Raw genomic sequence first — 26,749 nt, forward strand, 5'->3', positions numbered from 1 at the left:
AGACACATTCAGTTGTCTCACCATGTACTTTAAAAGATCAAGAACTCTAAGGAATTGGCCATGGCCTTTAGTTATTAAAATGCTTATATGGGGGCTCCTGGATGGCTCAGTGGGTTAAAGCCTCTGCCTTTGGCTCAGGTCATGGTCTCAGGGTCCTGGGATCAAGTCCCACATCGGGCTCTCCGCTCAGTGGGGAGCCTGCTTCCCTTCTTCTCTCTGCCTGCCTCTCTGTCTGCTTGTGACCTCTGTCTGTTCAGTAAATAAATAAAATCTTTAAAAAAAAATGCTTACGTGTCGGGGCATCTGGGTGGCACCTTCCGTTACGCGTTTGACTCTTGGTTTTTGGCTCAGGTCTTGATTTCAGGGTTGTGAGATCGAGCCCCGCGTTGGGCTCTCTCTCTCTCTCCCTCCCTCCCTCTCCTCTGCCCCTTGCACTCACATGTGTGCTCTCTTTCTCTAAAATAAATAAATCTTAAAAAAAAAAAAAAGAAACGCTTTCTTATTTATTTGACTTTCAAAACGTAGCACACAATATTCTTCAGGATATAGATCACAAATGGTCGTGTATGGATAGTGGATGTTTTTCTTTCCCCTCTAGTGAGTTGAATTGTTGTTGTTGTTTTTTTTTCTTTGCTCCTTAAAGACGCCAGCCAGAGAGGCAGGAGCTTATTAACTGCTTTGAAATATACTTGCTGCCAGGAAAAAGGAGATTCTCCTGCTTGGAAAGTTCCCTCTGAGAATCACATGACGTGTGACCCGGTGGGGAATATTCCAGTATGGGAAAAGTGTAATATCTGGTGCCTGTGTGAGTTACCTCCGAACTCACTGGAACATGAAATGGAGGTTTTCCCTTCCTGTGGCCACCGATTTGGTTTCCACGAAGATGGGCTCGTCTGAGTCGATGGAGTGTTTTAGATGGAGTGTGAGATTATAGAATGATTCTGGATCAGTGTGAAGGTGTCTGATAGTCCTGACTCTTTGTCGTGGTCCTGGTCAATTCGTTCTCTGCATCCCCCCTCGTACCTTTCACTGTTTTCTTGTCTACCTTTCTTGGCTACAGTATCCGTTTCTTGAGAGTTGGGAGTGTGTCTCTGTTGTTTGCTGCTGTGTCTCTGGCTTCTACAGCATGGTAGGTGCTCATGTATTTTCTGAATGAATGACTATGTAGGTGGTTGGAAACATCAGCGCAGGAATATATACAGCTACTATATTTTCCCTCTTTTCCTTTCTGGCCACTTTTATGTGTGTGTCTTCAGCGCATACAATTTGAATGGTACAGAGAAAGAACAGAGTAAGGAGAAGAGGCTAAGAGAGTCACAGTCGCTGAGCTTTGAAGGTCTTTCTTCTTTCCCCCTGTGGGTGACAGTCACCAGGCCAGGGAGAGAGACCGGAAAATGGGAAGGAAGGGCTTGAATTAACCTGGGTAGCCCCAAAAGGCTGAATCACATTTAGTGGTTTCATAATGTGAATTTCTGTGTGCAGGGCACTCTGTACCAGATTAATGTTCCTGGTTTGGATTTGCTCCCAGAAATAAACCCATTAGTCTGCTGCTAAGCAGAGAGGGGGGTTTCTTTTGGTTTTGCCCATTTCCCTCTCCCTGCCTCCCACTTCATGCCCCCTCTGATATACCAAAAGTTAAGGTTTTCAGAATGCCAGGGCATTGAATCGAATTTCAGGTAAAAGCCCATTGTTCCTTTTGACCTGGATGAACTAGGAAGAGTTGATCGGACTTATTAATCTCTTGAGTGTTTCAAGTTTTGATTGATTTTTTTTAAAAGATTTTATTTATTAATTTGAGAGAGAATGAGTGAGAGAGCATGAGAGAGGAGAAGGTCAGAGGGAGAAGCAGACTCCCCAAGGAGCCGGGAGCCCGATGCAGGACTCGATCCCGGAAGTTCGGGATCATGACCCGAGCCGAAGGCATCGCTCAACCAGCTGAGCCACCCAGGCGCCCCTGATTTTGAAATGTAGATGGGAGTCCGGATCAAACAGAAACATTGGGAGGGAGGGAGGTTGTCAAATGCTCCGGTGAGTTTGGTTACTGCTTTTTGAACTACATTATCATTTCCAGCAGAAAGTCCGTTTTGGGGTGCCTGGGTGGCTCAGTGGGTTAAAGCCTCTGCCTTTGGCTCAGGTCATGATCTCAGGGTCCTGGGATCAAGCCCCGCCTCCAGCTCTCTGCTCATCAGGGAGCCTGCTTCCCCCTCTCTCTGCCTACTTCTGATCTCTGTCTGTCAAATAAATAAATAAACTCTTTTTTTTTTTAAATTTATTTATTTGAGAGACAGAGAGAGAGCATGAGAGGGGAAGTCAGAGGGAGAAGCAGACTCCCCATGGAGCTGGGAGCCCGATGTGGGACTCGATCCGAGGACTCCAGGATCATGACCTGAGCCGAAGGCAGTTGCTTAACCAACTGAGCCACCCAGGCGCCCCAATAAATAAACTCTTAACAAAAAAAAAAAAAAAAAAAAAAAAGAAAGTCCGGTTGTGCTTTCAGGGTTTTCGGTGTCTGGAGAGAAGCCGAGTTTGGTAAGCCGAGCTGGAGGGAACCACGAGGGTTCGCAGCCCTGTGAAGGCAGCATGGCAGCGGGCCCCGTGGGCAGCTAGCTACCCTCTGGGCACAGACACGTTTAATTCTCCACATGTCTACCTGGGTTCTCATTTCACATCGCGGGGGCCCGTCTCAGTGGAGGTGTCAGTTCTCACCTCAAGTGTGTCAGGGCCCAGGCACCTGCCAGGTGGGCAGAGGATCGTGTCCTGTCGCCTTACCAAGCTCTCTGCCTGCCCCGCACCCTGAGCTCTTTCTGTTAAACTACCCATTTGTGACTCACTTATCCCCTCCTCTCTTTCCTCCCACCCCCCATGCTGCAGACCATAAAACCATGGGAAACGCAGAAAGTCAAAATGTAGAGCATGAGTTTTATGGAGAAAAGCATGCCAGCCTGGGCCGTAAGCACACATCCCGCTCACTGCGCCTGTCACACAAGGCTCGGCGGACGAGGCACGCGTCCTCGGGGAAGGTGATCCACAGGAACTCCGAAGTGAGCACACGATCCAGCAGCACGCCCAGCATCCCGCAGTCCCTGGCCGAGAATGGCCTGGAGCCCTTCTCCCAGGAGGGTACCCTAGAGGACTTCGGCAGCCCCATTTGGGTGGACCGAGTGGACATGGGCTTGAGACCTGTGTCGTACACCGATTCTTCTGTCACTCCCAGCGCGGACAGCAGCGTCGTCCTCACAGCCGCCTCTGTGCAGAGCATGCCAGACTCGGAGGAGACCCGGCTCTACGGGGATGACGCTACGTATTTGGCTGACGGAGGCAGGAGGCAGCATCTCTACACATCCAACGGGCCCACTTTCATGGAGACGGCGAGCTTTAAGAAGAAACGCTCCAAATCTGCAGACATCTGGCGGGAGGACAGCCTGGAATTCTCACTCTCCGATCTGAGCCAAGAACATTTAACAAGCAACGAAGAGATCTTGGGTTCCACCGAAGAGAAAGACTGCGAGGAGGCTCGGGGCATGGAACCCCGGGCGAGCCCCCGGCAGCTCAGCAGCTGTCAGCGTGCCAATTCCCTGGGTGACTTGTATGCTCAGAAAAACGCCGGGGTGACGGCAAACGGGGGGCCCAGGAGCAAGTTCGCAGGCTACTGTCGGAATCTGGTGTCTGATATTCCCGATCTTGCAGACCATAAGATGCCACCAGCTGCTACCGAAGAGTCTCTTCCCTACAGTAATTACAACACACTCCCCTGTAGGAAGTCTCACTGTCTTTCTGAAGGTGCCACTAACCCACAGATTAGCCATAGCAACAGCATGCAAGGCAGAAGAGCAAAAACAACTCAGGTAAAGTGGTTGAAATCTGTCTCACTATTTTGGAAATGGTGCATGAGTTCAAGTGCATGTTTTTGCTCCTGCAAGGTTCCCATCTTTGAGTGCCTGGTGGCTGCTGCTGCTGCTGCTGTCCCCCCCCACCCTCTCCGGGGCGGGGGGGGATTTGTCTCAGCTCTGCTTTGCCCATCTTCCAGTTCGGTGCCAGGGGTGGGATGAAGGGAAGAGTGTGCGTGTGTGTGTGTGTGTGTGTGTGTGTGTGTGTGTGTGTGTGTGTTGGGGGGGTGATGTGGGTAGGAGTGAGAATAAAGCTGATAAGTTCATACTTGGGACCTGCTGCCTCTCCAGCTCAGCTCTCGAATAGCATCTCGCTTCTGCTGAGCCTCCTTCCTCTCCCCGGACAGATGGGCCCCAGCGGGTTGTGCACTCTCGGGGTGTCTCTCCAGTGCCGCGGGTGGGAAGACGGGTTAGTCGGAAGCTCCTTGGAGGAGGCATCTTTGATTCAGGGCGGGCTCTGGTCATTGGTGAGCTTCTCGCGGAGGTTGGCAGGCTTCCTGCCTTACCAGGAGCCATTTCAATTTCCTGTTCCTTGTGATGCCGGCCAGCCCTGTCTCTGGAGGGAGGGGTAGCGGAAGGAATAACATGGGCGGCTTCCAGTTCCTACTTTGCAGCCAGCTCGTTGTTTGACCTTGGGCAAACCCTGACTTCTAGTTGCTTCTCTGAAAAATGGGAGTGAAAAGGGCTCAACTCGCCTGTTCAGGGGTCTAGGGCAGGAGAGAGATGGCTGTGAAGGCGTTTCTTTTAAAGATTTTTTTTACAAGTGCCTTGCTGATGAAAAGAGGTCACATCGCCTTCATTGGTAGTGATACTCCCAGGGAGCCTAAGAGCCCACCTCGCACTCCTGCATGCCCTGGTCCTTTTCTGGTCCTGCTGTTCCCAGTTGCTGAGTTCCGGGCGTCCTGGCTGGTGTTGAGGATGGGTTCATGGTTTAACAAGACAGTGCTTCTGATCAGAGATCCAGTCAAATCCATTTGCCTCGAAAGGCACATCAGCCTCCAAGGTGACCAGCCGACAGCACCGTGGTCAGCGGGAAAGCGGCAGGTGCCCTCTGAGCTGACCAGGCAGGGGTGGTGCTGTTCCAGTACGAGTCAGACAGGCATTTTGAGGTTTAGTTCTCTCGGAAAAGGGGTCTAAGTAAAATAGGCAGATGGTGGGGAACCCAAAGAGGGGGCAGAGAAAATGGGCACTGTGTTCTTGCTGGAGGGCAGATTTTTAAAATTGCCCTGATCTCAGGTTTCTGATTTTATGTTGGAATTTTAAATTCTCCTGTACCAGCCATCAGGGAAGTCCTCGGTGTTTTTTGTTTCTTCTCCTACGCTAGCTTTCTGTATTAGAATAATTAAAACTTTCTGTATGTTCCTCCAAGTTTATATGGGTTAAAGGAGACCGTGTTTGACTTCTCCCCTCCTTTTCTTTCCAAAATCATGTTTGACTGTGATAAAAATACACATGACATTTACCATCTTGACCATTTTGAAGTGTGTAGTTCATGTTCACGCTGTCGGGCACCCATCACTACGTCCATCCCCAGAACTCTTTCCATCTTGAAAACCTGTTAAGCAGCAACCTCTCCTCTTCCTCCCCCAACATCCCCCCCACCCCTGCCCCGAAGCCCCAATTCTGTTTTCTGCCTCCATGAATTTGACTACTCTAGGGATCTCCCATAAGTGGAATCAGGTAATAGTGGTCTTCTTGTGACTGGCTTCTTTCCCTTAGCGTAATTTCCTCAGGGTCCATCCATGTTGTAGCTGGGATTTCCTTCCTTTTTAAGGCCGAGGAATATTCTAGCATGTGTGTGTTTGCCGCAGTTTTCTTTTATCCATTCATATGTCGGAGGGCAAGTTGTGCTGATGATGTCCAAGCCAGGCATCGGGGCTCCACTCCTCGCCTGGATGACTTGGGGCAAAAAACTATCAGATGCGGGAATAATAAGTAAGGCCTTTTGAGAAGATGGAATGAAGTGACACAGTGCCCGGTACTTTGGCAGCAGCCGGTAGGGGAGGATTCGTTAGTCGTTGGCTGTGTTCCTTATTAGTGGCAGTGTAGGACTTAAAGGCCCAGGGTGGTTCGGTGTTTCTGTCAAAGTCTTGTGTCTTAGAAACAGTTGTTAAAGACGTTGACTCTACAATCAGAGATGAGCCTGAGGTTGCATCCACATGGATACCTGAATTTTGTACCGTTCTCTTCTCGGGGGCGAGACTCACTGATGGGAATGATGGAACAACCTTCCCTGCGAGGGCTGCTCCTCACTGTCCATTTGGTAAGTGGAGAGACCTGTGAGATAGGTGACCTGTCCTGTGACCTGAAAGGGGCTGAAGGCTTGGTCTTGAAGGCACGGCTGGAATGGCACTGCAAGTCTGAAACGAAGAGAGGGGCTCCTGGCCTTCAGGATTCAGAGAAGGGTGCGTTGATGCAGACAATTGAGAAAGGAACATGACCTGTGATCTGTGACTGTCCCTCTTACCTGGAACAATGCCACCCAGGACTTTTTTTTTTTTTTAATGGTGGGGGCAGAGGAAGAGAGAGACTCCACGCTGAGGGCGGAGGCTGACATGAGGCTCGATCCCACGACCCTGAGATCATGACCTGAGCGGAAATCAAGAGTCAGAAGCTTACCCTACTGAGCTTGCCAGGTGCCCCACGTTAGCTCACATTCTGTATGAGATCTAAGAGGGGTGCCTGGCTGTATTCTGGCTCTCCAGCTCCATGTTGTGCACCCCCCCCCCCCGTTCCCCAGGCTGGGGACAGCTGGACCTCTGGTTCAGCCCACCCCCCACGGATGGGGGTTTGAGTCACAGCTGACTACACCCAGAAGAGAGGGGCAGAGCAGTTTTCTCCTGCAGAGCTGGTACCACTGTGAGCTCTCACGTGTCATTGCTCTATGGAATTTCCATCTTTGGCTTAGCGCCTTAGGAAATTGTTAATATATGGAAGTGAGATCATCTAAATGTGGTGTCTCAGAAAGTCACTGCCTCAGCAGCTTAATGTGATGCAGAGAGCAACGGACTCGCAGTCCAGAGGCGTCCATTTACATCCTGGCTGGCTCCTCGCTGACCGGTGACCTTGGGCGAGTCACTCCCGTCTTGTGTGCCATGCAGGCTCCTTCTCTGTCTGCGGCGAGGGACACCACCCTCTGATAAGCACCCTTAGGGGAACCCGGCGGGCACCCAGCATGGACACCTGTTGCAGAGTCCATAGAATGAACAGAAGAATTATTTTCGTATTGACTTTATATGTTGAGCGAGGATCTTTAATGACTTGAAACAAACCCCAGAATTATGCACAACAGTCCCCATCCACCCACGCTTCCTAGTCTAAGTTTGGCGTGTTCATCCAACGCGATTTCTTGAGAACCCACTATGTTCCAAACAGTGTATTTTAAGAGACAGTGGGTGTGGAAGCTTCCTTGAAAAGAATTCCTTTTTTTTTTTTTTTGTTCTTTTTTTGTTGTTGTTGTTGGTAAAAGTTTCTGACCCGGGGGATCTCTTCAGCGAGCTTGGATCGGAGATGTTAAAGTTCCTTCATCCTGCTCTGGTGACGTAGTTGAATCTGTAACTGTCAGCAGTTTACTCCCCAGAAGAAGAGTTTCTGGAAGACATTTGGCCCCAGAGTGTGGGGATGAAATGAGCCTGGGATGAAATACACTTTATCTGAAACAATGGGAACAACTTCATTGGATTTGAAAATGATCGGAAAAGAGTCTGACTGTTTTTCCTTTTTTTGTTGTTTGTTCAGTAGTTGGACATGTTACTGAAACATGAGGCCTTGGAGCTCACATGTAGTTTTTTAAAAGTAACACCTGTTTCATGCCTGCCACGCGGCGAGTGCTGAGCAATTATTTAATTCAGTAGGTTTGAGTGTGTGTGTGCACGTGTGTGTGCACGCACACAATGTGCATGAAAATTTGTGTCGCGACTGTTTTGTATTCCTTTGTTGGAAGGGTTTATCTGTATCGCTTAAAGCAGAGTTTACTTGCATTGATGTCTGGAGAAAGATAAGAATAGATTGGTCCTTGATTTGATGGATACATTATTGGTCTTTTGGACTGAACTTGACTGTCTCCGATATTCCCATGGTTAACACTCAGAGCTGGGGAAGCCTGATATCACGTAAAGACGTTCTGAAATCCAGCAGAGTCGAGCTCGTTGGTCTGAGCCCTGTTTCTGTTGGTTGTGTAACCTGGATGGACCTCGGTGCCTCCTGAATGGGGCTGATGGGAGTTCCGCACGGAAGTGAGTACGAAGCTCCTGGCACGTTGTCTCTTCACGCAGGAGAAGCTCAGTCGGTAATGGTTATTAGTTGTGATGGGAATAGTTCGGCTTCCTATTTCAGAGCTCAGCCCTCCTGTGTCTCAGACTTCCAGTGGGTGAGGTGGAAAGAGAGAACTGCCAACTGATGGAGAGTCTTGGAGCCAGGCTGTGTATTTCAAAGGGAAGCTTTGGCTTGGGGCCATTGTATGGGACTTGGGAGGAGAGCTTCATTCATCCACTTAGGAGATGGAAGAGGGGGAGCTGCTCTTACCAAGAACTTCTCAAGGAGCCACAGCCTGGAGATAGCGAGGGACCCCCTGCTCAGAGCCCCCTTGTGGAGATGGGACACTGATGATGGGTTTGTGTGTTTGTGCAATTTCTGACCACCTCTGTGTCCCCAGAAATCTTCATACCATAGCGGATGGAGTCAGAACGAGGTAAGGCAGAGCTCTCCATCCGTTTCTGGCCCCCGTGGGCCATTGACAGATTCTTTTCAGCCTGATTTCCAGCTCACAGATCACCCCTATGTCCAGCCCCCTCACTTTGCGGGGGAGGAAATATATCTAAAGAGATGAGGTGACCAGGTCTCGCAATTAGATTAAAATCTAGGTCTCCTGACTCACTGACCAGGGTCGTTCTTCAGAAGCCCACACCCCCACACCATGACTTCCTCCTCATTCTCAAACAGATTCCAACTTATGTGTCCTTAGATTTTAAGATCAAATTCCTCAGTTCTGGGCCGGAAGCGAAAAAGGGTGATTGACTGAAAAGAATGTAGGAATGTTCAGACTGTAGCCCAGGCACAGTGGTTCCTGAGAGAGGTGTCCACGGCAGGGTTCAGAAGAAAGCCTTACTTTCTTGTTTGGAAAGGCAAGTCCTAGATCCATGATTTCAGCAACAAGGGGTGTGCAGTGTTCTTGGAAGAGGCTCTTGAGTTCCTAGCAAAATTGCGTTGGTTTTTATAAAATTTTGTTTTCCTTTACACTTAGTTTAAATGGCTTAGGAATAAGTATGTTCCCCAAGCTGAAAACCGACATCAGCATCCAAGAGATTCTTAACCTTTGGTCACAGACTCCTTTGAGAGTTGGATGAAAAATTTGGACCCTTTTCTTAGATAAACACATGGACCACCCTTCTGCCTTCTATTTCAGGGGCTCCATGGGTTCCCCGAAGTCCATCTAGAAGCTTCTGGTTAATAACCCCAGGTTAATTCTTCATGAAACAATATATTTTCATATAAAATTTATTTTAAAAAAAACAAACCCCTTTCCTTGCCTTTTCTTCAGACCATTCGATGCTTCTTTTTTCCTTTTCCCTTGATCTTCCTTTTTCTGGCATCTAAGTTAAGCAATGAGATAGTGTTTTGAAAGCAAGCCCAACCATTTTCAGCAGGAGTATCTGCCTCTTGGCCAAGATCTTCTTTTGGGGAGTGAGAGGGTGAGTAGGTAGTTGGGGGATGGCTGTGTTGTTAGTTTCAGACCCTTTCTACTTGTAAAAAGTATGGTGGACTCCAAAGGGCTTCTGTTTATGTGGCTTCTAGCTATAAATAGTTATCACACTAGAAATTGAAACAGGAAAGAAAAAAAAAAAAAAAACCAAAAAACCCCCTCCAAAAAAACCACCCAAAAAACCAAACCAAAAAAAAAAAACAACCACTTGTTGATTCATTTTTAAAATAGAACCAATAAACACATTATATGTTCACAGAAATGACTTTTTATTTAAATTTTTTTATTTTCTAAAATTTAAAAAATTAGGGAGGAGAGAGGTGTTAATTTATATTTGACAAATCTCTACAGTTTCTGGCAAACAGGAGACCCTAGAGTCTCTTCTCTGCTTCTGCCTTCACTCTTTTGTGGTTGTGTTGGTTGGTTGGTTGGGGGGAAAATGTGACTTTGCCCAGGTAGCTGGAAAAGGCAGGGCATGATAGCCCCCCGGAAATTACCTGAGGATCCCTGGTCCACACTTTGAGCTGCCCATCAAGGCTAATACAGGCTGGGGAAGTTTAGGCCTTCGAAATTCCCATTTTTATTTTAATGCTTGAAGAAGAGGAACGTCTGTGTTCATTGATGAAACTGCTGGTTTCTTAGCATCACTGAGGAGGAGGAAAGGCTGGAATTGGGGGCTTAGAGCCATTCCAGAAGCCTGCTATGAGGGCCTAAGAGGGCCTCCATGGAGCCCAAGGTAGAACTTAGGAAATAGGATTTTCATTGTCATATGGGTGCAGTTTACTTTGGACGACTGTTGGCAGATTATCTAATGTGGCCCATAGGACAGCCCGTCCTGTCTTTTTCTAGTTTAAAAAAAAAAAAGTTAAAGAAAACACTTTAACTCTGGTTATGTCTATAAATGACATAATAAAACCGGATTGTTTGAAGATTGCAAAGTACAGCTTGACAAGTAGGGCTCACTTCTCAGTTCAACCGTAGCTAGGCTTGAGCTGAGCTGGGAGATGAGCAAACCTTTAAATCAAACGAAAATGTAATCCATGAGGAACCGTTCTCCTTGTTTGGAGATTATGGTGGAAAATGAATAGCAGTTTATTCACGGAAAGGTGGGTTTATTTTTATTTATTTATTTATTTATATTTACTAAGATTTTATTTATTCATTAGAGAGAGGCACGTGCGTGCACATGCGCACACATGAGTGGGGGTGGGGCAGAGGACGGGGGAGAGCAGCGAGTCCGACGTGGGGCTCCATCCCAGGACCCCGGGATCATGACCTGAACCAAAGGCAGACCCTTAACTGACTGAGCCACCCAGGCGCCCTGCAAAGGTGGGTTTATTTTTCTGAAGTGTCTTGCCTACTCCACGCCAGATACTGTTAGTACTGCTTTGGGACCTGTCAACAGGAAAAGGTCCCTGAGCTCATGGAGCTAGTTTGAGGTGAAATGGGGATGTGTAGGCAGAAAACAGCATAATAAGCGCTCGACATGCTATGGAGAAAAGAGCAGGGCAGGGCAGACAAGGCAGTGGGGGATGCGGGAGGCCATATGAGATGGGGTGGTCAGGCTTGACCCCCTTGAAAGGGTAGACTTGGGAGTTGGTCATTGATTTGGGAGGTGGGAGTGTGCCCTGCGTGTTTGAGGGAGCAGAGCTGGTGCAGGGGAACAAGATGCTGCAGAGAATTTGGCCTGGCAGTCGGAGGAGGGAAAGAAGTCTTTTAGCTGTGGAAAGGGGGGAACGTGAGTTGAGCCTTAAAGGATGAGTATTCCTGGAAGTAAGAACAGTTGGGAGCATGCGCTCCCATTGCACTGACTGGTAGGTCCGTCCTGCGCTCCAGTGTGAAGGCTGGACGTCTGCAGGGGGCTTTGCAAGGCAGGCCGAGAAGCCTTCCACATGGCTCCTGGGAGGTCTGCCTGGCTGTGGTGTGCCGGGTGCCTTGAGGAACGTTGAGGGAAGAGAGCTTGTTGAGGAACCATGGCCGTGGCTCTGAGAAAGGAACCCGCAGGTCGGGTGATAGATACATCGTGGGTAGTGAGGAGGGGAAGGATGACTACAAGGTTTGAGGCACCTACATAGAAAAAAGCAGATAAAAAGAAAGAAGATGATTCATTAGCTCAGATGTTGGCAGTCCCCAGTCTGGAATTACCTGTAGCAACATTTCAAGCACTTGCCAACATACTTCTGACTCCTTTTTAGCAACTGTAAGAACTTTGGGTTGAGAGAAATTTTGAGTCACTCCCATTGGGGATCATTAGAGAAGGAGGGAAGACGTGTTGAAAACATAAAGAGGCATGGAAGTGTTGTCTTGGGAAAGGGAGAAGGGAGAACTAGAGCTGGGTTTTAGAAATGCCTCAAATGGAGGTGGAACATGTGCAAGTGGGGCATGATAGTGGGAAGCCCAGCGGGTAGAATTTACAAACTTCAGAATTCAAAATGCAAAAAGGCACTGGATATTTGGTTAGAGAGCAAGAGAGAGAGGGGGAACAGAAAAAGCCTTACAGTGATGGAAGAGTAACACTGCAATATTTCTAGCAAATCAGGAATGGCAATTATTAGTAACAGTGTGCATAGTTATTAACAGTGTAGAAAACATCACCATTTTGGGGCGCCTGGGTGGTTAAGCATCTGTCTTGGGCTCAGGTCATGATCTCAGGGTCCTGGGATCGAGCCCTGCATCAGGCTCCTTGCTCAGTAGGGAGCCTGCTTCTCCCTCTCCCTCTGCCTCCCCTCCCCCCTGCTTGTGGCCGCTCTGTCAAATAAGTAAATAAAATCTTAAAAAAAAAAAGTAGAAAACACCATTTTCCTAGGTTATGATGCTATTTTGCGAATGTCAAAATAACTTAAAAGGCACTTCTAGGCTCATACCAGCTGTGGTCAGCCCATTTTCCCCAGTTTCCTCAGCAGCACCCTTCCACATTAGGCACTAGTGAGCGAGGTCAGGCAGTGCTTCTCTCCTTGGGCCAAGATGAATTTAGACCGAAGGTGGAAATGACAGTAATCATAGTTAATGCTTTTAAGCAGGTACTATGTGCTGGCCACAGTTCTAGAAACCTTTGCTGGGTTAACTCAGTTTCACAGCATCTTAACAGTGTTCTAAAGGGGAGATAACTGTTGTCATCCCCATTTGACAGGTGGGGAAACTGAGGCACAGAGTAGTTCAAAGTAACTTCCCCGGGATCGATATTGACCATACTGAGATTACCAAGGGAGAGTATCCTAAGAGTATATCAAGTGTACCAAGGAGAGAACACTGGGAGCCAAAAACTATTCATGTGTGTGCGTGTGTGAGAGGGGGCACTTGGCAGTTTGGGGGATAAGAAGATGGTAAACCAGGGGAGGAGTGTTTTAGAATTGAATAAGGCTAAAGTTGTTCTAATTCAGAGCTTCTGCAAGTCGAAATTTCCTCAACCCCCTGAAAGTCCACGAACTCTCTATATTTAGCTTTTCTGTATAGCTATGTGAAAGCAAAGCTGGATTCATGGGGGGAATTAAATAACCAAGGAAATAGCTTCTAATTGCATCAGACTGATAACTACAAATGGCTGATTGATCTTACTGTCCTTGAAGTGTCCCAGGGCCCTTGAACTTTGTGGCTGATTACCTTTTCAAAACTGTGTTCACCTGTCACTAACACAGAAAACCTGTCCCTCAGAGGATTTGTAAGTTGCCCAGCAAAACCACTGGAGCCTTGTTACAATGTATCGTTAGCCCCCTTTCATGCCGCCTGACCCTTCAGTTTGCCAAGGCAGTGAGAACCGGCTTTACATTTGCTGCCTGCTGCCTGCATTTGAGTACCTGAGCCCATGTTAGCATTTGTGGTCCTGCTCTGGTGACCTCGATCACCTTGGCCTGGCAGCTGTGGTGTGCTTTGGGCTACAGCTGGCCACTTGTGCACCCGGTAGGAAAGTGCATATGTTTGTGCTGGGAATCTGCCAGTGCCGTGGAAACTGGCGAGCGCTCTAGAAATCTGGTTTGGGAGGATGTGTCCAGGGAGACCAGGCTCTGAGAGCCTCTGTACCCCATGAATGTTGTGTATAATCAGAAGCCTTTTCAGTGGAGTGTTTCTAACACGGGGAGTATATTTTGAGTAATTTCCAGGAAGTCTCTGAGTAGATTATGCATCACGTGGGAGTCACTTCTCTGTGTCGCTAGGGTCTTACCATCTCCCCTGATCTCCTTTGACTTTTAAATTAGAGCTTGGTATATGATGAACTACTAGGACCTATCAGAGGCTAAGAGACCTCACTCACTGTGAAGGAACATACCTTGTGTTTGCTACAGACACTGCTTGCTCCCGTGAGATTCTGCCCTGGGGTTGGTTTTTGGATTTTTTGCTGCTGGGAAGAGTCGGGGAGGTTCTGAGTATGGAAAGAATCCATTTTCTCAGGTGCCAAGCCCTTGAGAGTGAGGTGGGAAGGAGGAGGAGCCCTCGGAAGGATGACCACCAGGAACGTTCGCTTGACGGTGGCACTCTTCCTTCTGAGCTCTTGGAAGGTGCATTGCAGTGATAGGCATCCTGACGTCGGAGGGTGATGGGCATCCGGGATGCAGCCTCGGAGGGGTGGATACCTGCGGTTTTCCAAAGCGTGAACCCAGTGAGCAAAGGGTGATGTATGGAAATGTTTGAATCACTGTATTGTACGCTTGAAACTAATCCAGCACTGGAAGTTAGCTAACTGGAATGAAGATAAAAACAAGAAACAAAGTGGGAACCCAGAGCCTCTGTGTCGGAGTGTCTGGCTTTGGTTTGTGCTAGAGATTCTGAGGTGGCGCTTAGGCATTTGGGGAGTGGGGTTCTACAGATGATTCTGACCCACACTGAAGCTGGAGGTTGCTGGTGCCCGCGAGCCTCTTGTGGACCGTTGCAGCGTTGAATAGTGCCTCTGGTTAGGTAGTCCTTATTTCCTGTGATGCTAGAGCCTGGGGCCTCTGGGTATTTGGGACATCGCAATCTTCATGACCAAGTCGGGCTGGGTCTGGGCAACCCGCATGTTTCCCAACAGGCTGGGTCACATATCAGTGGGGGCCATCTACCACTGAGCCTGCTTGGCCTCATGTGGAGACAAGGTGGAGTCGGCTTGGACAAAAGATCCAGAACATTCCCCAGCGGTTACTCGGGTTGTGTGCTCCAGGGCTATGCCGGCTCAGCTAGGGCTGGCAGGCCTCTCACCTGGGGTAATCACTTCTTTGCTCAGATCAGTGGCCATCCCAGAGCTGGGCACACAGAGCCCGGGCCATGATGAGCTGATAGCAGCAGTTGGCATGAGCAGATGTTCAGGCCCGGCAGAGAGGTGAGTGTCTGCCAAGCCTTAATGCTTAGTTTCTAGAGAGGCCCGTAAAGGGGTAAATGGTTTGTGGGGAAGTCGGAGACTATTAAGACACATGCTCTTGAGGGTTTGGTCTGTCTTGTTTCTGCCTCTTTCCCTCCTCATTCACCTCCTCCTTCCTCTTATCCCCACTCTGAGATTTGAGCTCTTTGCCTGGGAAGTCAAGGCAAACAGATACTAGCTTTCGCTGGGAAAACCTAGAAAGGGCCTTGTTGACAAAAAAGGGTAAAGCATAGAGGTGCCTGTTTCGGTAGAACCTGGCCGGGTGCTACTTGCAACTGAGCAGTGGGGCTGCCATGTCATAGTGGAAAAGGTAGTTGGAAATGTGGGTTCTGACTCCCAGTCAGCCAGCAGCCAGGGCTGTGAATTTCTGAGCCCCAGCATCCTCATTGATTAATCAAGAGGATTGCTTTGCAAGGTCCCTGCCTATTCTTGAGCTCTGGGAATTAACAAGATGCCTTGAGTCCATTCTCTCCCTGGTTCTGAGGTCTTTCTCTTACAGACCAGGGAGGTTACCAGCATAGCAAATCTCTCCCTGACGTACAGAGATGCTTCTCACCTCTTTGCATCTTAGAGGGGAGCTTGGCACTGATGCCTTCCTTTCTTCAAGGGAAAGACTGAGATCCATGAAAACGAATCCAGATGTTTAGGAAATTCACACACACCTCGTCTCCCATCACCCAGGGTTGTCTTGAATCATCAGTCACGGGAAATTTTACTTACTGTCTTTATTGACATGGTCAATATTCCTGCCGGGAGAAGTGGGAGTTCTTTACCTGTGTTTTCCTTTTTATATAGGGCATTTTTACCCACTGGATCTGGGTCCTTCATGGCCCCGGTGGGATAGCAGATAGCAGAGTGATGGGACTGGTAGTTGCAAGGGTATGCCTTTAATCCCCTTGAAATCCCAGGGGTCTGAACTCCTTTGGAAATGCAGCTCGCCCTCTGAAGCTATCCTAACTCCTTCCTGCTTCTGTCTTCCCTCCCTGCTTTTTCTTTTCTTTCTTTCTTGAAGAACAGTTTTAGGTAGTAGAGAGAGGTTCCCAGTTAACCTTGAACACCTGTCAAAGGTAGTATTGGCCAGATCCATTATTTTCTTCCTTTTTTTTTAAAATATTTTATTTATTTATTTGACAGACATAACAAGTAGGCAGAGAGAGAGGAGGAAGCAGGCTCCCTGCTGAGTGGAGAGCCTGATTTGGGGCTTGATCCGAAGACCCTGGGATCATGACTTGAGCCGAAGGCAGAGGCTTGAACCCACTGAGCCATCCAGGCGCCCCTACTTTCCTCCTTTTGCATACTGTTCTCTTTATTGTGGTTTTTTTTTTTTTTTGAAGGTGCATGGTGTTCTGATTTAATATATGTATTCATCGTGAAATGATTACCACAATCAAGTTAATTAACACATGCATCACCGCACATAATTACCTTTTTGTGTGTGTGTGTGTGTGTGTGTGTGTGTGTGTGTGTGTGTGTGGTGAAAACACCTAAGATTACTCCCTTAGCAAATTTCAGTACCCACCATGCTGCACATTTGATTCCTAGAACTTAACTTTTCTTAATAAAGATTTTATTTATTTATTTGAGAGAGAGAGAGAGAGAGCACAAGTGGGGAGAGAGGCAGAAGCAGACTCCCCGCTGAGCAGGGAGCCCGACTTGGGGCTCGATCCCAGGACCTTGAGACATGCATGACCTGAGCCAAGGGCAGATGCTTCAGTGACTGAGCCGCTCAGGAGCTCCTAGACATTATAAAGTTTTATAACTGAAAGTTCGTACCCTCCTTTGGCCACCATCTCCCCCTTTTCCCCACCCCCCCACCCCTGACAGACACTGTTCCGCTCTCCATTCTATGAATTCAACATTTTTGGATCCCCCATATAAGTGAATCATACAGCATTTGTCTTTCTCTTGCTTGTCACGTCTGTCTCTGCCCATCTTTTAGTCATTCGCTTAGTGTCTCTTGATGACGAAAGTGAAGTGAATTTTGAGGCCTTCACTTAAGAATTGACCAAGTGAGATGGGTAGAGATAAGGTACAGCAGCTGTCCAGGCCTCGTCCAGGACCGTGACACTGTGTGGCTTGGTTCATTCTGCCCCGTGGCCTCTCAGCAAATATTTGAGTCCAAAGATTTTATTTTTATGCCAACTCAGAATAGTCTGTTTTTACATTTGTGAACAATAATTGGCTGCTTCTGAGACTGAAGGCTGAAAAAGTGGTGAAATCCCCAAACCGTGTGTTACTTTGCCGTCTCTTCTGTGTCATGCCCATGTACCTGTTCTCTTCCATTGAGAAGAATCAGTCTGATTTCTTATCCATAAGACCGTTGAGCTGTCCTGTCCAATATTGCTGTCATTATCCCTCCTTGATTACTGCCATTATTTAATTATTGTTTATGGACATGCCTGTAGCACTTTGGAGCAATTAAGGTTCTGATTTGAGAACAGACCTGTCTCTGTCCCCGAAATGTTAGGCTTGAGAGCGGGGACAGTGCTTTGGAACTTCCAGATGTTTTTAAACTGGGAATTGATATCCCGGCGTGCTGGCAGTTGCTGGAAGCTGTCACTTGGCCCAGGGGCAGTGAGTAGCCTGCTTGGGGCTCCGAGCTTGCTGGCTTTGAAAGGGCAAGGTAATTGGAGAGCCTGCCTTGGAGCCGTGGGCCCCACAGACTTATTTAGCTCAATGCAGAGTGAGAGGCTGCTTGTTTTCGAGAAGGGACGCTGATTACAGCATGAGGACTCTTGCCTGTTCGTGGGACCTGGGTCCTTGCTGGGTGAGTGGGTGATGCTGTGTGCTGGTTATCTTTTGAGTCGCCACATTATAAAATAGACTCCTAACTGAGTTATTTATTTATTGATTTATGGAATGGTACTGGCTGCAAAGACCTTGTTACCCATTGTTACCCCCTACCTTTGCCACGGCTAATCAGCCTGCAGAATTTCCTGGAGTTTGGGGCAGGCTGATGAGGGTCAGGGAGCTGAGCTCTCTCAGCATGGCCGTGGGAGCATCTATAGCTAATCTGCCAGTTAGTTCATTATCTAAGTCAGATAAATGATAAGCTCTTGGAAGCGTTCCTTGGTTTTTAATACATATTTCTTGAATGCTTGGGATGGTTCGCATTCATGCCGGGGCGGTCCCCCTCCAACTACCCTCCCCAGCCGCTTTGCTGGCAGGTTGGGTTTGTGCGGATCTGGGGTTTGGGGAGGAGTTGGTCTGGGCCAGGCTGGGGAGCAGCGGTGCCATGTGGGTTCCCTGCAGCTCTGCCGGCTGCCCAGTCCCCGGCTTTCCTCTCGTCCTGATGCATGTCTTCCTCTTGTCCCTTTCTGCTCCCAAGGATGTTAACGCCGGCGAGGGCAGTGAGTTCGCGGACAGTGGGATCGAAGGGGCCACCACCGACACGGACCTCCTGTCCAGGCGATCCAATGCCACCAACTCCAGCTACTCGCCCCCCACCGGCCGCGCCTTCGTGGGCAGCGACAGCGGCAGCAGCTCCACCGGGGATGCGGCCCGCCAGGGGGTGTACGAGAATTTCCGCCGGGAGCTGGAGATGAGCACCACCAACAGCGAGAGCCTGGAGGAGGCGGGCTCGGCGCACAGCGACGAGCAGAGCAGCGGCACCCTGAGCTCGCCGGGCCAGTCGGACATCCTGCTCACGGCCGCGCAGGGCACGGTGCGCAAGGCCGGGGCGCTGGCCGTCAAGAACTTCCTCGTGCACAAGAAGAACAAGAAGGTGGAGTCGGCCACCCGGCGGAAGTGGAAGCACTACTGGGTGTCCCTGAAAGGTAGGACCGGGAGCGCCCCGCCCCCCTGGGCCGGGGAACCTTGCGCGCCAGGGTGCGCCTGCGCACCCGATGGTTTATGAGGACGTGGGGTGTGCATTTCATACCACTTTTAACCAGTTGTGTAAGTATGGGAATACTTAGCATGAAATCTTCCCTTAAAAATTTAGGTGTATTTGACCCTGTCGTGGACCATAGGGCAGATCTCTAGAATGTGACCATCTCTCTCTTTTTTAAAGATTTTATTTATTTATTTGACACAGAGAGAGATCACATGTAGGCAGAGAGATGGGTAGAGAGAGAGGGAGTATACAGGCTCCCTGCCGAGCAGAGAGCCCAACGTGGGACTCGATCCCAGGACCCTGACACCAAGACCTGAGCTGAAGGCAAAGGCTTAACCCTTTGAGCCACCCAGGTACCCCGTGATCATCTCTCTTAACTGAAACTGGTCTGCGCCTTGATTATCGGTAACTCCTCACTTCCCCCGCCCCCACCAGCGCTCTTTTGTTTTCTTTCCTTTTTCACAGTTAAGCTAGAGGAGCATCCCACATCTAGTTTCCTTGTATAGACAGCTGCTTCCGAGGACAGCTCATTTGAGGGACGTGTTCCAAAAGAAAAGAAAAGTCATTCAAGTTAGGGAAGTACCTCCTAAAATAACTATTTTGGAGGGAAACATTCATTTGAATCCTGTGAAATGACCATTTCTTTAGGCTAAAAATGCTAGAATATCACTAATTTCATGAGGCTCAGCCCAGTGCTTACTAGAATGTCTGAGTTATCCTAGGTTTGTGAAAAAGTAACTGTTTTACGGTCACATTTGACTACATGAGAGAGAGAGAGAGAGAGGGAGTGTGTGTGTGTGTGTGTGTATAGATACATACACATGTGGAGACATGGCTGCCTTTTCATTAGTAAGTGTAATGTAATGCTTTTATATGTTGCTATTCGTTGTCCTACTTCAGAAGTTCATGCACATACTATTGTGCATGCCTGCATGTGTCTCCATAGGAGAAAAGCTCCCATTTGTGTGCTCCGTGTCTGAGAGAGTACTTGGAGCCGACCCCTTAGACCTTCTGTCACAAACCAAATTTGAGACCGGGTTAAGGTACGGCAGGACAGGTTCGATAGGTTAACAAGCATGAAGGACGAGCACAGGGGGACGTCTGGGCTTCCCAGGTGTGGTGTACCCTCTAGACCATTCCATACTCCATCTCCTTAACTGTGGTTAGAGGAGAACATCCAATCCTAGAGGCATAGAACATTCTAGAGTCTGCACAGTGATGCGCAGGCCACCCCCTGAAGGACAGGCGAGGTGTGGGTCGGTCCCATTACTGCTGGTGCCAACTGTTGCTTCAATACTTCAGTGAGACAGGAAGGGAGCTTGTTAATTAGACTGGACGTTTTTACTGCATGTCCCAGAGACCCACAATGATGGTACCTGAAGTGAGATAGAACTGAGTTCCCTCCCGTCCACCATAGGCTGAAGTTATGGTGATTCCTTCCTGTGAGTCATCCAGGTCCCAGGTTCCTTCTGTCTCCTTGCTCTGTTGTTCCCAGATCCGGTCCCTGTGGTCAAGGTAGCTCACCACCAGGCCCACGTTCCCACAGAAAAATGAAGGCGTATCCCTCTGCCCTGTATCAGGGCCATGATAACCAAGTACCACAGACTTGAGTGGTTTAACCAAAGAAATTTATCTTCTCACAGTTCTGGAAGCTGGAAGAGATCAAGGTAGAAGTGGGGCTGGTGAGACACCTGTCTCCTTGGCTTCTAGATGGCTGTCTTCTTCCAGTATCTTCCCCTGGCCTTCCCCATCTGCCCGTCTGTGTCCGAATTCCCTCTTAGAAGGTTAGCAGTCAGATTGGATTAGGGCCCACTCCTCTGACCTCAGTTTATAAAGGTATTTGTAGAGATCCTAACTCCAAGTACAGTCACATTCTGATTACTGGATTAGGACTTCAACAGGAATTTGGAGCGAGATAATTCATGACAGGCCCATGATAGGCCCTGAATCTGTGTGTTAAGTACGCTTCCCAGGTGATTGCTACAGTTGAGACACCAATGTTAGTGTCGTAGACTAACAATAATTAGGTGATTTTTCACTTGGGACATGGAAGAGGGCATCGTTTGGTTCCGCCGTTCCCTTAGAGAATAAAGGATACTCAAAGCCTGGGTGTGCCATCTCAGAGCAACAGCTCCAGAGCCCGTTAGAGGAGGGAGCCTTCACGCTCTTGGTGACCCAGATTTGAATGACACAGTCTGTCAGGCTCCAGGCCCAGGACACAGAGTCACTGAGCCCTCCGTTTCTTAATCCTGACAGGTTCCCATTATAGATCGACATGCTTGGGCCTGGTCCTTGCCTGGTCAAAGGCAGAGTGTGCTGCTGTGTTTTTCTTGGCAACTCTGGGAGATCGAGAAATAAAAAAGCAGAGAGCACCTGGGAGTTGTGGGGGCAGATTTCTCTAAAGAGTCTGCCACTTTAGGCAGAGTAATTAATTTTTTTAAAAAATGATTTCATTTAGAATTAATCTCTGGAGTGTCTCCTTCGGCAAGTGCTGAGCATACAGGAGACGTCCAGGGGTGGGTGAAGGCCGATGGACTGCTTTCAGGAAGCACGTGCTTCCAGGATTTGCTGCTTCGTGTTAATCTTCACACCAAAACAGGCAGGAAAGAGAGTATGTTTTAACGATTTTAACCAAGTTTAACTACCTACTGTCAGGGGTGATTGTAAACCAATGTTGCAAAATTATAAAAACAGCAATTTGAGAAGACCATAAAATGTCCCGCATTTGCACATGCCAGGGTCTGTGGACATCTCCTCTTCATGATCCTTTGGCTTCTTTCTCTGTCCACAGCCCACGGTACAGCTGTGTTGTTCCTTGTCTGTTCAGAGTCTGCTAATCATTAGTCATGTTAGTCCTAAAGATGAGAGCAGGGTTTCTCAACAGGGGCACTATTGACATTTTCTGGATAATTCTTTGTTGTAGGGATGCTCTCTGGGGCTCAGCAGGATGTTTAGCAGCATCTGTGCCCTCCACCTGCAGGATGCCAGTGGCACCTGCCCCATTCCCCCATACCCAGTGACAACCAAAAATGTCTCCAGATGCCACCAGATGTCCTTGACCTCAAATGGCAAAATTGAGGGTGTTTCCCACCTCAGGAACCTCCGATTTGGAGGAAAATAGCATCCCCTTCCCATTTTCTTTCCTATATTATCTCTGAATCTGTGCTAGCTTAAGAAGTGAAAATAGGTACAGACGATTCTGCAGTGTGTTGTATGTGTTTCTGAAAAGACCTGAGATCTTCAGAATAACAGGGACTATGGGAAAAATAGGGTTGGGACAGACTCCTTAATAGGTACGTCATTAAATTATATGTTTGTGGGGCGCCTGGGTGGCTCAGTTGGTTGAGCAGCTGCCTTCAGCTCGGGTCATGATTCCAGGGTTCTGGGATCGAGCCCTGCATCGGGCTCCCTGCTCAGCAGAGAGCCTGTTTCTCTCCCTCCCTCTGCCTGCAGCTCTGCTTACTTGTGCTCTATCTCTATCTTTCTGTCAAATAAATACATAAAAATCTTAAAAAAAAAAGGGGGGCCCAAAAAAAATTATATGTTTGCAACTTTTTAGCCCAACACTAAATAGATAGATAAGATAGATGGATAACTAAATACCCTGCTAAAAATACTCAGTAGTTCACATCTTACTTTTTAACAATGACTGCTATGGAAAACGTGGGACTTCACCTTTAAAAACAAAGTAAATATAACTTATGGGTAGAAAGAAGAATCAAAACTCTCTAATTCTTGAGACCAGGACAGTGATGAAGAAATCCTAAAGCTCAGAAGCACCATACGACAGGACTGGTAAGGAAGGCTTTGGGGAAACCCTGCCAAGGGAAAATTGTGATGTGAGTGGACACGGCATTCAGCTGAGTTCAGGGATTTGCCTTCAGCAGCTGTTAACCTGCAGATGTGAAATACGGTGGGCTGGGAGACACTGCCTTTGAACTCGTGGGACTTCTCCACTGATCCCCATCATTCTACATTTTGCTAATCACATAGAAGCAAATTTACTTTATGAAAACTCGTATGGTAGCTGCACTTTCAAGGACTTCACTGTTCACCTAAAGTGTGGCCCTTGCTGGTGGTTAATGTTGAAAATTGACAGAATTAAGAAAGAGTCATAAAGTGGGGCCCAGGCTTCCCTGAAACTGGTTTTGATGAGTTGATGGTAAATGTTCAGCTAGTAATTACTATTAAAGTGAGCCTCACGTTTAGGTGACGATGGAGAGTGTCTCCTAAACCCACCTTGCCACAAATTTTGGAGAGGTTTTTACTGTGACTGCCTCACTAGTTTCGTGGTGCAAGTAAGTGTGGACCAGGCTTCCCGATCTCCCAGCCCCTCATACGTGTGCCATGACATACCTTCTTTCAGGAGGAACGGGGACATGATTTATTTCTAGAAGAACATTTTATAGAACATACTTGAGCTTGAAAAGCTATCATGTCTTGCCTTATCCTTAAAACACCTAAAGCTAGTATTATAAATGGTTTTCTCCAAGGGCAGAGCCAAGAAACCCAATTAATTGTGTCTCCTGGTTATACATCACGGGAGCTATCTTGAAGGGACTCCAGTGGTTCCCTACTGACTGGCGGGCCTCACACTGTGGAACTTGCGGTTCTGACCTGTGGAGCTAGGGTTCTAGCCGCCCCCACTGGCCAGAGGAGCCATAAGAACCCGCTGTGTTACAGACCCCATAGTCTGTAACAGAGCAGTCTAAAACAGAAAGTGAGGGTCTTAAAGAAGTTGAGGATGTGTGTGGGTTGAGAAACTGTGATTTAAGAATCTTTGCCTTTTGAGGTGCCTGGGTGGCTCAGTCGGTTAAGCGTCTGCCTTCGGCTTAGGTCATGGTTCCAGGATCCTGGAATTGAGTCCTGAGTCAGGCTCCCTGCACAGCGGGAACCTGCTTCTCCCTCTGCCCCTCCCGCCACTCATGCGCACACACACACACACACACACACACACACACACACACACTCTCTCTCTCTCTCTCTCTCTCTCTCTGTGTCTCTCAAATAAAATCTTTAAAAAAAAAAAAAAGAATCGTTTCCTTTCTCTCAGTCCATCTAAGATTTCAGTACAAGCAAGGCCCCTTTCTGCATACTCTCTGGGTTTCCACGTGCTTTAATTTCCAGCCCTCCCCTTTTGACAGGACACGAGCAATAGTTTCCACCACTGAATTTCTCATTGTACAGGCACCGACCACTCACATGGACCCCTGTTTTGTTTTCTTAGGGTGCACACTCTTTTTCTACGAGAGCGACGGCAGGTCTGGAATAGACCACAACAGCATCCCCAAGCACGCTGTCTGGGTGGAGAACAGCATTGTGCAGGCTGTGCCTGAGCACCCCAAAAAGGACTTCGTCTTCTGCCTCAGCAATTCCCTGGGTGACGCTTTCCTCTTTCAGGTTTGTCGGGCACTTCCTTTTGGGATGTTTCAAACCTCTGAACCAGACATCTTCCTCTCCTGCCTATGTGCCCCACCCTGTTTTTCTTTCAGTGCTGGGTTTTATCATTTTTTCACTATAGAAACAAGAGTGATCAATGACAAAATACGCATTTACATTGAAATGAGAGAACTCACCCAGAGTGTTCCAAGGAAAGCCCGGGGAGGGACGTGAGTGGACTTTGAGAAACTTGCCCTGTTTGTCACTTGCCTGTTGAAGGATTTGTCGGTGTAATCTCAATGCTGTTCGTGTAGAGCCTTAGAAAGAGATGATGAATTCCTTAATTTAGAAATTATTTGAGCTGTCAAAATTTTGTACCATAATGTTCTCTTCTAATATTACTCATAAAGTAAAATAATGACATCCCAGAAATGACTAGCTTACCCAGATAATTTCTCTTCCTCATCTTATCAGAAATTTGTACCCAGTGTTCCTGAAGTTTGCATGTTAAATGTGTTAAAAAAAAAAAAAAAACTAACCTGCTAATCCCTTCAGTGTTAGCATTTAATTTTGTAGGGAATTATTTGGGTTTGGTTGGTTATGATGCACTCTACCAGAACTTTTGGTTGTGTTAGTTAGGAGGACTTCCTTCATGTGTTTCCATGATGCAGGAATTCCTCCAACTTTTACTATCTGTTTCCTACATGCTTCACACAGTGCTATTGAGAACAAGAAGATTTTGATGTAGTTCCTACTCTTAAAATTTTCCCATGTGATGTGGGAGAAAGACACATGGATAGATTTTTGTAGGATAGGAAAGCCTGACCATTAATGTTAAAGGGTGGATAAGGATGAATTGGTTGAAATGGATAGTGAGAGTATTCCATGCAGAAGACAGATCTGGATAAAAGGCATGGAAAAGAGTAATAGGTTATTTCATTGAGTTTTTGGATTTGGCCCTTAAGTTATTTCCATTTGGGTCATTAAAGTAAGAAGGTGGTCTTTTGTGAACAGGCAGAGAGCATGTTTTCTCTTGCTTTAAATCAGTGACATAAAACATAAAGAAGAATGTACAAAACATAAATGTATTGCTCAGTGAAGTATCACAGAGGAAATATGTACTACCACCTGTCACAAAACAAATTTCTAACACCCTATAAGCCACTCCCCCACCCACATACACACATGCGGGTTACTAGTTGGGTAGAGGGAATATGTATTTTATCATCCAAGCGAGGACACTTTTGTTTATCTGGGAATGTCATTTCTCCTTCATTTTTGGAGGATAGTTTTACTGGGTATAGAATTCTTGATTGACAGTCTAATTGGAGTGTTTTGAAAATATTATTGTACTGCCATCTGGCCATGGATTCTGATGAGAAATCAACTTTGACTCTTAAGAGGATCCCTTGTATAGATGAGTTGCTTCTTGGGACCACCTGGCTGGCTTAGTCCATAGAGCATGTGATTCTTACTCTTAGGGTCATGAGTTCAAGTCCCAAGTTGGGGGTGGAGCCTACTTAAAATGAAAAACACATGAATTAGATGAGTTGCTTCTCAGTTGCTACTTTTTATCTTTGTATTTAAACAGTTTATGGTATGTCTCTAAGTGTTAATTTCTTTCTCTTTATTCTACCTGGCATTCATTGAGCTTCTTGGATGTTTGGATGTTTGTGTCCAAATCACATTTGGAAAGTTTACGGCTATAATTTCTTTGAAGACTCCTGTCCATTTCTCTCTCCTTCTGGGACTTTCATTATGTTTATATTACTTGAACTTGATAGTGCAAGTCTCTGAGACCATGTTCATCTTTCTTCATTTCTTTTTTTGTTCTGTTTCATGGGCTGGATAATTTCAGTTGACCTACTTCAAGTTCACTGATTTCTTTTTTTGCCAGTTCAAATCTGTTGTCCAGCCCCTCTGATAAATTTTTCACTTCAATTATTCTACATTTCAACTCCAGAATTTGTATTTGGTTCTCTGAAAAAAAATTCTTTAAATTTCTCTATTGATATTCTCTATTTGGTGAGATATCATTCTGATAATTTACTTCATTAGACATGATTTCCTTTAGTTCTTCAGATATATTCCAAATAGTTAATTTAATGTCTTTGTTTAGCAAGCTACCATCTGGATTTGCTTAGGGACGGTTCCTATTGACTGCCTCTTTTCTTGTGTATGTGCCATGCTTTGTTGTTTCTTTGCATGTTTCATACTTACTTGGTTGAAAACTATATTTTGGAGAATTTAATGTGGTGACTCTTGAAGCCAGATCTTCCCACCCTCACCCCCAGGGTTTGCTGATATTGATTGTTGTCACTGCTGCTTGTTTGTTAAGTGACTTTCCTGAAATCTACAAAATATTTATTCTTTGTCATATGTGGCCACTGAAGCCTCTGCTCTCAGTTATTTTATTTTATTTTATTTTATTTATTTTTTAAAGACTTTATTTATTTATTTGACAGAGAGAAATCACAAGCAGGCAGAGAGGCAGGCTGAGAGAGAGGAGGAAGCAGGCTCCCTGCTGAGCAGAAAGCCCGATGTGGGGCTTGAACCCAGGACCTGGGATCATGACCTGAGCCAAAGGCAGCGGCTTAACCCACTGAGCCACCCAGGCG

The 26,749-nt window shown here is 47.2% G+C and overlaps 1 protein-coding gene across 1 annotated transcript in view; it reads left to right on the top strand.

Moving 5' to 3' along the window:
- Positions 1 to 26,749, top strand: part of TIAM1 (TIAM Rac1 associated GEF 1) — a 383,611-nt gene that overhangs the window by 247,200 nt on the left and 109,662 nt on the right. The window contains 3 exon segments of the mRNA XM_047721169.1: positions 2,872 to 3,845; positions 18,246 to 18,693; positions 23,980 to 24,152. Of these exon segments, the coding sequence (XP_047577125.1) occupies positions 2,883 to 3,845; positions 18,246 to 18,693; positions 23,980 to 24,152 (1,584 nt within the window). The 5' untranslated portion in view covers positions 2,872 to 2,882.

This window comes from Lutra lutra, chromosome 1 (assembly GCF_902655055.1).
Source record: "Lutra lutra chromosome 1, mLutLut1.2, whole genome shotgun sequence".
NCBI classification, from domain to species: domain Eukaryota; kingdom Metazoa; phylum Chordata; class Mammalia; order Carnivora; family Mustelidae; genus Lutra; species Lutra lutra.